This window comes from Carcharhinus amblyrhynchos, unplaced genomic scaffold, assembly GCF_965287045.1.
Source record: "Carcharhinus amblyrhynchos unplaced genomic scaffold, sCarAmb.v2.hapA chromosome_363, whole genome shotgun sequence".
NCBI classification, from domain to species: Eukaryota; Metazoa; Chordata; class Chondrichthyes; order Carcharhiniformes; family Carcharhinidae; genus Carcharhinus; species Carcharhinus amblyrhynchos.
Window position 1 is genome coordinate 115001 of NW_027650103.1, and position 9998 is coordinate 124998.

The window sequence follows — 9998 nt, forward strand, 5'->3', positions numbered from 1 at the left end:
GAGAGACACCAGTCAGTGTACAGATATCTCCCTGAGAGAGAGAGAGAGGACTGAGAGACACCAGTCAGTGTACAGATATCTCCCTGAGAGAGAGAGAGAGAGAGGACTGAGAGACACCAGTCAGTGTACAGATATCTCCACGAGAGAGAGAGAGGGGACTGAGAGACACCAGTGTGGAGGGAGCTTTACTCTGTATCTAACCCCGTGCTGTCCCTGTCCTGGGAGTGTTTGATGGGGACAGTGTAGAGGGAGCTTTATTCTGTATCTAACCCCGTGCTGTACCTGTCCTGGGAGTGTTTGATGGGGACAGTGTAGAGGGAGCTTTACTCTGTATCTAACCCCGTGCTGTACCTGTCCTGGGAGTGTTTGATGGGGGGACAGTGTAGAGGGAGCTTTACTCTGTATCTAACCCCGTGCTGTACCTGTCCTGGGAGTGTTTGATGGGGGGACAGTGTAGAGGGAGCTTTACTCTGTATCTAACCCTGTGCTGTACCTGTCCTGGGAGTGTTTGATGGGGGGACAGTGTAGAGGGAGCTTTACTCTGTATCTAACCCTGTGCTGTACCTGTCCTGGGAGTGTTTGATGGGGGGACAGTGTAGAGGGAGCTTTACTCTGTATCTAACCCCGTGCTGTACCTGTCCTGGGAGTGTTTGATGGGGGGACAGTGTAGAGGGAGCTTTACTCTGTATCTAACCCCGTGCTGTACCTGTCCTGGGAGTGTTTGATGGGGGGACAGTGTAGAGGGAGCTTTACTCTGTATCTAACCCCGTGCTGTACCTGTCCTGGGAGTGTTTGATGGGGGGACAGTGTAGAGGGAGCTTTACTCTGTATCTAACCCCGTGCTGTACCTGTCCTGGGAGTGTTTGATGGGGGGGACAGTGTAGAGGGAGCTTTACTCTGTATCTAACCCCGTGCTGTACCTGTCCTGGGAATGTTTGATGGGGGGACAGTGTAGAGGGAGCTTTACTCTGTATCTAACCCCGAGCTTTGTGTTTGACCCTCAGAGGGAAGCCGCAGACGGGATGTTTCGGAGTGTCCAGGTGATGCCCGGCGCAATGAAGAAGCGTCTGGAGGCGAAGGTGGAGGAGCTGTTGGCCAAGTTCCAGCGGAGACGGAGGGCGAGCAAGGTGGACCCGCAGCCGGAGATGGGCCTCCTGCGCTCCCGTCTGGGGAGGGAGCGCGACTCCTTCTGCCAGGCTCACGAGCGGGCCTTCAAGTCCGGCGTGCTGAAGTGCGGCCTGGCAGCGGGTACGGGGCTGCTGGGGGTGGCCGGAGCCGTGGTGGGGGCCGTGGTGGCCGGCCCGGCGCTCGTGGGGGGCGCCCTCCTGGCCGGGGCCCTGGAGGGGGCCAGCCTGGTGGTGGGGGCCGGCGTGGGGGCGGGGGTGGGGGCGGGGGGTGGGGGCGGGGGCGGGGGCCGTGCTGGGGGCCGGGGTGGGGGCGGGGGTGGGGGCTGTGCTGGGGGCTGGGGCGGGGACCGGGCTGGCCTCTCAGGACGGTGACCCCCCGGAGGGGCAGAGCCAGAGCCCCACCGGAGACGCTCCTGGTGTGACACCAGGGAGTGACGCGAGATAGCCTTACCCCCCCCCCCCGGTTATCTGCACTTTACTCCTCGTGCAAGAATAGTTATTACAAAACTGACATTATTCCAACAGAACAGTCCTCTCAATTAACAAACGGGGTGAGGTCTGAGGGTCGTTCTGTTTGACCTCAAGGAGGGGTCAGACCTCAAGGAGGGGTCAATCCCTTGAGAACGAACCACATTCGCAATCACCTTAAACAGTAACCCAACCCCAAACTTATCATTCCCTGTTTCCAAGTGACCATTCCCTCCCTTCCCCACCCCCCCTCCCTGATTCCCCAGTGCCGCACTATCGGGAGGGTCGGTGCTGAGGGAGCGCCGCACTGTGGGAGGGTCGGTGCTGAGGGAGTCCCGCACTGTGGGGAGGGTCGGTGCTGAGGGAGCGCCGCACTGTGGGAGGGTCGGTGCTGAGGGAGCCCCGCACTGTGGGAGGGTCGGTGCTGAGGGAGTCCTGCACTGTGGGAGGGTCGGTGCTGAGGGAGCGCCGCACTGTGGGAGGGTCGGTGCTGAGGGAGTCCCGCACTGTGGGAGGGTCGGTGCTGAGGGAGCCCCGCACTGTGGGAGGGTCGGTGCTGAGGGAGCGCCGCACTGTGGGAGGGTCGGTGCTGAGGGAGTCCCGCACTTTGGGGAGGGTCGGTGCTGAGGGAGTCCCGCACTGTGGGGAGGGTCGGTGCTGAGGGAGCGCCGCACTGTGGGGAGGGTCGGTGCTGAGGGAAGTCCTGCACTGTGGGGAGGGTCGGTGCTGAGGGAGTCCCGCACTGTGGGAGGGTCGGTGCTGAGGGAGTCCCGCACTGTGGGGAGGGTCGGTGCTGAGGGAGCGCCGCACTGTGGGGAGGGTCGGTGCTGAGGGAGTCCTGCACTGTGGGGAGGGTCGGTGCTGAGGGAGTCCCGCACTGTGGGAGGGTCGGTGCTGAGGGAGTCCCGCACTGTGGGGAGGGTCGGTGCTGAGGGAGCGCCGCACTGTGGGAGGGTCGGTGCTGAGGGAGCGCCGCACTGTGGGAGGGTCGGTGCTGAGGGAGCGCCGCACTATCGGGAGGGTCGGTGCTGAGGGAGCCCCGCACTGTGGGAGGGTCGGTGCTGAGGGAGCCCCGCACTGTGGGAGGGTCGGTGCTGAGGGAGCCCCGCACTGTGGGAGGGTCGGTGCTGAGGGAGCGCCGCACTGTGGGAGGGTCGGTGCTGAGGGAGTCCCGCACTTTGGGGAGGGTCGGTGCTGAGGGAGCCCCGCACTGTGGGAAGGTCGGTGCTGAGGGAGCCCCGCACTGTGGGAGGGTCGGTGCTGAGGGAGCGCCGCACTGTGGGAGGGTCGGTGCTGAGGGAGTCCCGCACTTTGGGGAGGGTCGGTGCTGAGGGAGTCCCGCACTGTGGGGAGGGTCGGTGCTGAGGGAGCGCCGCACTGTGGGGAGGGTCGGTGCTGAGGGAGTCCTGCACTGTGGGGAGGGTCGGTGCTGAGGGAGTCCCGCACTGTGGGAGGGTCGGTGCTGAGGGAGTCCCGCACTGTGGGGAGGGTCGGTGCTGAGGGAGCGCCGCACTGTGGGGAGGGTCGGTGCTGAGGGAGTCCTGCACTGTGGGGAGGGTCGGTGCTGAGGGAGTCCCGCACTGTGGGAGGGTCGGTGCTGAGGGAGTCCCGCACTGTGGGGAGGGTCGGTGCTGAGGGAGCGCCGCACTGTGGGAGGGTCGGTGCTGAGGGAGCGCCGCACTGTGGGGAGGGTCAGTGCTGAGGGAGTCCCGCACTGTGGGAGGGTCGGTGCTGAGGGAGTCCCGCACTGTGGGGAGGGTCAGTGCTGAGGGAGTCCCGCACTGTGGGAGGGTCGGTGCTGAGGGAGTCCCGCACTGTGGGGAGGGTCAGTGCTGAGGGAGTCCCGCACTGTGGGAGGGTCAGTGCTGAGGGAGCGCCGCACTGTGGGAGGGTCGGTGCTGAGGGAGCGCCGCACTGTGGGAGGGTCGGTGCTGAGGGAGCGCCGCACTGTGGGAGGGTCGGTGCTGAGGGAGTCCCGCACTGTGGGGAGGGTCGGTGCTGAGGGAGTCCCGCACTGTGGGAGGGTCGGTGCTGAGGGAGCGCCGCACTGTGGGAGGGTCGGTGTTGAGGGAGTCCCGCACTGTGGGAGGGTCGGTGCTGAGGGAGCGCCGCACTGTGGGAGGGTCAGTGCTGAGGGAGCGCCGCACTGTGGGAGGGTCGGTGCTGAGGGAGCGCCGCACTGTGGAGGGTCGGTGCTGAGGGAGCGCCGCACTGTGGGAGGGTCAGTGCTGAGGGAGCGCCGCACTGTGGGAGGGTCGGTGCTGAGGGAGCGCCGCACTGTGGGAGGGTCAGTGCTGAGGGAGCGCCGCACTGTGGGGAGGGTCGGTGCTGAGGGAGCGCCGCACTGTGGGAGGGTCGGTGCTGAGGGAGCGCCGCACTGTGGGAGGGTCGGTGCTGAGGGAGTGCCGCACTGTGGGAGGGTCGGTGTTGAGGGAGCGCCGCACTGTGGGAGGGTCGGTGCTGAGGGAGCGCCGCACTGTGGGATGTGCAGTGTAATGTATGATTCTCCTTTTGGTGTTGGGTAGTGACGGTGAGATGTAAAATCACTCGAAATTGATGGCGTTCGATTTTAAAAATTTGCTCAAAGTTTACAGAAATATTTTGCTGGGATTTCTATCAGTGAATACAATTGCAAAACATAAATACTGATATTTTTGACCTATTATTGTCAATTATTAGGGTACGTACACTGGTGAAAATCAGTACCAGTTGCAGTACGATTGGGATAAATGTGAAGCTATTCACTCTGGCAGCAATAATCAGAAATCAGATTGTTCTATGAACAAGTGTAAATTGGGAAGGATGGATAAGTGTGAGGTGACTCACTTTGGGAGCAGTATCGAGGCAGCAGATTACTCCCTGAGTGGGTGTAAATTGGGAGAGGGGGAGTGTGCAGAGGGATCTGGGCGTCCTTGTGCACCGGTCGCTGAGGGTAAGCACGTTGCAAGAGGTTTGGAGCAGAGGGATGTGTTGTTACGATTGTCCAGGGGCCTGGGTGAGGCCACACCGAGAGTATTGGGTGCAGTTTGGGTCTCCTTATCTGAGGAAGGATGTTCTCGCTCTGGAGGGGAGGATTTCCCAGCTGATTCCCGGGTGGGGGACGGATGTACGAGGAGAGATTGACCAGGTTAGGGTTGTTTCCTGCTGGAGGGGGAGGATCTCAGAGAGATTTATAAAATCCTAACAGGACTGGAACAGGGGGCGTGTTACCGATGGGAGTCCAGAACCAGGGGGTGTGAGGATTTGGGGGGGTGGGGGGAACCATTTCGGAGGGAGGTGAGGAGATATCCCTTCCCCCCCCCCGGTGAGCCTGTGGGATTCATTCCCACGGGAAGGAGTTGGTGCCAAAACACTGAGTGTGTCGGAGAGGGGGCTGGATACAGCACTCGGAGAGAACGGGATCAGAGGGGATTTGGGGGGGTGCGGGGAAGCAGGATCGGGCTGTCGAGTTGGTGGTGAGTGGGTGGAACAGACTCGAAGGGCCAAATGGCCTCATCCCGCTCCTACCTTCTCTGTTTCTCCTTTCCCACAAGGCACATTGGTGAGGGACAATCTATCAAATCGAGGTTTTAGCCTTGGAAATATCCCAAGTTTTATCAGTTAAAGTTTGAGGAGGGAGAACAGTTAGAACGCTTCATCAATGCAGACGAACAGAGCTCGTTCGCCGTCCAGGCGAGATGGACTGGTGCCCAACCCCCTGGTGTCACCGGGTGTGTCTGGTTAGACAGCGAGCCTGACGGGAACCCGTCAGAATGTTCATCTGAACTTTGGGCGGAGGGCTTTCAGTCTCTACAATCAAGATGTTAGGGTTAGTCAAGATAGGAGTTAGCTTCCGGATCTCAGGGACGAATAAAATACCAGTGTGTGGATCTGCAACATGTGCTGGATCATCGACACAGATGCCATTATCTCACGTGAGAACACCATCCACCAGCTACACGGTACATACTCTTGCGTTGGCCAACGTTGTCTACCTGATACGCTGCAGGAAATGATGTCCCGAGGCATGGTACACTGGAGAGACCATGCAGACGCTACGACGACGGATGAATGAACACTGCTCGACAATCACCAGGCAAGACTGTTCCCTTCCTGTTGGTGAACACTCCAGCGGTTACGGGTATTCGGCCTCTGATCTTCGGGTAAACGTTCTCCAAGACGGCCTTCACGACACACGACAGCGCAGAGTCGCTGAGCAGAGACTGATAGCCAAGTTCCGTACACATGAGGACGGTCTCACCCAGGATCTTGGGTTCATGCCGCACCGTCTGTAACCCCCACAACTTGCCTGGGTTTGCAAAATCTCACTAACCGTCCTGTCTGGAGACAATACACATCTCTTTAACCTGTGCTTAACCCTCTCTCCACTCACATTGTCTGTACCTTTAAGGCTTGATTACCTGTAAAGACTCGCAGTCCAACCATTTTTGTGTATCGAGTCATGATCTCGATATGCCAAGTTTGTGAAAACTACCTGTCCACTCACCTGATGAAGGAGCAGCGCTCCAAAAGCTTGTGATTCCAAATAAACCTGTTGGACTTTAACCAGGTGTTGTGAGACCTCTCACTGTTCCCACCCCAACCAAACACCACATCATGGATCCCAAGATGTGTAGGTTAGGATGGATTGGCCGTACTAAATTGTCCCTTAGTGTCCAAAGATGTGTAGGTTAGAGTGGATTGGCCGTGCTAAATTGTCCCTTAGTGTCCAAAGATGTGTAGGTTAGGGTGGATTGGCCGTGCTAAATTGTCCCTTAGTGTCCAAAGATGTGTGGGTTAGGGTGGATTGGCCATGCTAAATTGTCCCTTAGTGTCCAAAGATGTGTAGGTTAGGGTGGATTGGCCATGCTAAATTGTCCCTTAGTGTCCAAAGATGTGTAGGTTAGGGTGGATTGGCTGTGCTAATAGAACCATAGAAAATTCCAGCTCAGAAACAGGCCTTTTGGCCCTTCTTGTCTGTGCTGAACCATTTTTTGCCTTGTCCCACTGACCTGCACTTGAACCATATCCCTCCACACCCTCTCATCCATGAACCCGTCCAAGTTTTTCTTAAATGTTAAAAGTGATCCCGCATTTACCACTTTATCCGGCAGCTCATTCCACACTCCCACCACTCTCTGCGTGAAGAAGCCCCCCCAACATTCCCTTTAAACTTTTCTCCTTTCACCCTTAACCCATGTCCTCTGGTTTTTTTCTCTCCTAGCCTCAGTGGAAAAAGCCTGCTTGCATTCTCTCTATCTGTACCCATCAAAATCTTATACACCTCTATCAAATGTCCCCTCATTCTCCAGGGAATAAAGTCCTAACCTATTCAATGGCTCTCTGTAACTCAGCTTCTCAAGTCCCAGCAACATCCTTGTGAGCCTTCTCTGCCCTCTTTCAACCTTATTTACATCCTTCCTGTAACTAGGTGACCAAAATTGTACACAATACTCTAAATTCGGTCTCACCAATGCCTTATATAACCTTACCATAACACTCCAACTTTTATACTCGATACTCCGATTTATAAAGGCCAGTGTACCAAAAACACTCTTTACGACCCTATCTACCCGTGACATCACTTTTAGGGAATTCTGTACCTGTATTCCCAGATCCCTCTGTTCAACTGCACTCTTCAGAGTCCTACCATTGGCACTAGAATTGAGCGCAGGGTTCATTAAATCATTAAACCGGATCCGTGCCGAAATCGGGTGTTGGTAAAGGCGCGCTCTGCTTGGTTTCGGGTGCAGATCGCGTTACAGGCCCGACGCCCCAATTTACCGCGATTTCGCCCCCGAAAACGGGCGCAAATCTTTGGTAAAATTGAGCCCTTGTACTACCTAAGTTCTCTTGACTCACGTCACTTACCCGACTAACGCCCTCGTCACATACAATACCTTTGAAATTATATAACAATCTCCGAGTATAATTTTCAAGGAGTAAACATTGGCACTTACTGGGTAAACATGCGTGTTAATCTCTCATGACGGTAGCGCGTAATATTGAGAGAGAAGAAGCATCCTGCCTGACAAAGGTTGGCACTGAAGTGCACCGTGGGCTCAAATCCCAAAGCATGATGGTTAATTTGATGGTGACCTGGCAGCTGTGCCTTCACCGGGCATGTGCTGCCGAAAATCTTAAACCGTCGGAGGTCTCGGACCCGGGGACACGGACGCCCGAGTTTCATTAAGGGCAATTCTCCCCCTGCTGGAGGATGCAACGGGGAATCGACTCGGCTGCGGGGGTTCGAGACTCAACTCCACACGGCGCCTGGGGTGAAAGGTCGGCAGATGGTGAGGGGATGGATAGCGATGGAATTGAATGGAGCTCGGAAGGAAAGGAATGATACGAGGAATAAGTGCACGGCACTATTGGAGATACCGCTTTTCCCACAACTTGGGGCCAATTCCTCATGGATCATTTTCCCATGGGGGAGCTCATCTCCTGGAAAGCTAATGAGTGGATATTTTGGCCAGCGTGGGCTGTTCCTCCGTGGCTTCAGAAAGATCTTCCACATTTGCCGAAACCTTATCGAATTGTTTTGTCAGTGAGGTCCACAGGATGGCCAGCTTTCAAAAAGGGTCTTAGGACGGCTCAGTGCTGAGGGACCAGACCTGATGGCCACGCCATTTGGAACGGAGGCCACTGACGTCCCATCGGGGTGGTCAGGGACAGGGTCAGGCAGGGCCCAGGGTGCAGTGAAAGACCGGCAGTGCCAACCCGGCACCCTGGCACTGCACAGTGTGCACCCCGGCACTGCCAGACTGACACTCTGACACTGCCCACTGTGCACCCTGGCAGTGCAGTACCAACTGGGCTCTTTCCCCCTGCCCAACAGGAACCATAGTTCGAAAGACGTGCTGGTTAGGGTGCACTGGCAGGGCTAAATTCTTCCTCAGTGTAGCTGAATAGGTGCCGGACTGTGGCGACAAAGGGATTTCTGTTGCAACTTCATTGCAGTGTCAACTTGCGACAATAATGCACTTTAAACTTGAAAACTTTCGCTCTGCCTCTCCCTCTCTGGCTCCCTCTTTGTCTGTCTCTCTCTCTGTCTCTCTCTGGGCAGCACTAAGGCACAGCGGGTTAGCGCTGCTGTCTCACAGGGACCCGGGTTCCATTCCCCACAGCACAGCGGGTTAGCGCTGCTGTCTCACAGGGACCCGGGTTCCATTCCCCACAGCACAGCGGGTTAGCACTGCTGTCTCACAGGGACCCGGGTTCCATTCCCCACAGCACAGCGGGTTAGCACTGCTGTCTCACAGGGACCCGGGTTCCATTCCCCGCAGCACAGCGGGTTAGCGCTGCTGTCTCACAGGGACCCGGGTTCCATTCCCCACAGCACAGCGGGTTAGCGCTGCTGTCTCACAGGGACCCGGGTTCCATTCCCCGCAGCACAGCGGGTTAGCGCTGCTGTCTCACAGGGACCCGGGTTCCATTCCCCACAGCACAGCGGGTTAGCACTGCTGTCTCACAGGGACCCGGGTTCCATTCCCCACAGCACAGCGGGTTAGCACTGCTGTCTCACAGCACCAGGGATCCGGGTTTGATTCCTGGTTCGGGTCACTGTCTGTGTGGAGCCTGCACATTCTCCCCGTGTCTGCATGGGTTTCCTCCGGGTGCTCCGGTTTCCTCCCACAGTCTGAAAGACACGCTCGTTAGGGTGGATTGGCCGTGCTAAATTCTCCCTCAGTGAAACCCGAACAGGAGTGTGGGGGACTAGGGGTTTTTCACAGTAACTTCATTGCAGTGTTAATGTAAGCCTACTTGTGGCTAATAAATAAACTTTAAAACGGTCTCTTGTTCTGTATCTCTCTCTGTCTGTCTGTCTCTCTCTCTCTTACTTCTCCCGTCTCTCTGTCTCTCTCTTGATCTGTCTCTCTGTCTCTGTCTCTCCCACTATGTCTGTCTGTCTGTCTCTCTCTCTCACTCTCTCTGTTTCTCTATCACTGTTTTTTTCTCTGTCTCTCTCTCTCTGTCTCTCTCTGTCTCTCTCTCTCTCTGTCTCTCTCTCTCTGTCTCTCTCTCTGTCTCTCTCTCTCTGTCTCTCTCTCTCTGTCTCTCTCCCTCTCTCTGTCTCTCTCTCTCTGTCTCTCTCTCTCTCTCCCTCTCTCTCTGTCTCTCTCTCTCTGTCTCTCTCTCTGTCTCTCTCTCTCTGTCTCTCCCTCTCTCTCTGTCTCTCTCTCTCTCTGTCTCTCTCTCTCTCTCTGTCTCTCTCTCTGTCTCTCTCTCTCTCTGTCTCTCTCTCTCTGTCTCTCTCTCTCTCTCTGTCTCTCTCTCTGACTCTCTCTCTCTGTCTCTCTCCCTCTCTCTCTCCCTCTCTCTGTCTCTCTCCCTCTCTCTCTATCTCTCTCTCTCCCTCTCTCTCTCTGTCTCTGTGTCTCTCTCTCTGTCTCTCTCTCTGACTCTCTCTCTCTGTCTCTC

General features: G+C 56.8%; 1 protein-coding gene across 1 annotated transcript in view; it reads left to right on the forward strand.

The window, feature by feature from the left end:
* The window catches only part of LOC145339262 (RING finger protein 112-like), a 39555-nt gene extending 32102 nt beyond the window's left edge, over positions 1–7453 (forward strand). Inside the window, exons 13-15 of the mRNA XM_080183670.1 lie at positions 1005–1382; positions 4275–4412; positions 7328–7453. Coding sequence (XP_080039796.1) covers positions 1005–1382; positions 4275–4412; positions 7328–7453 — 642 coding nt within the window. The remainder of the gene's footprint in view (positions 1–1004; positions 1383–4274; positions 4413–7327) is intronic.
* Positions 7454–9998: the final 2545 nt, after the last annotated feature.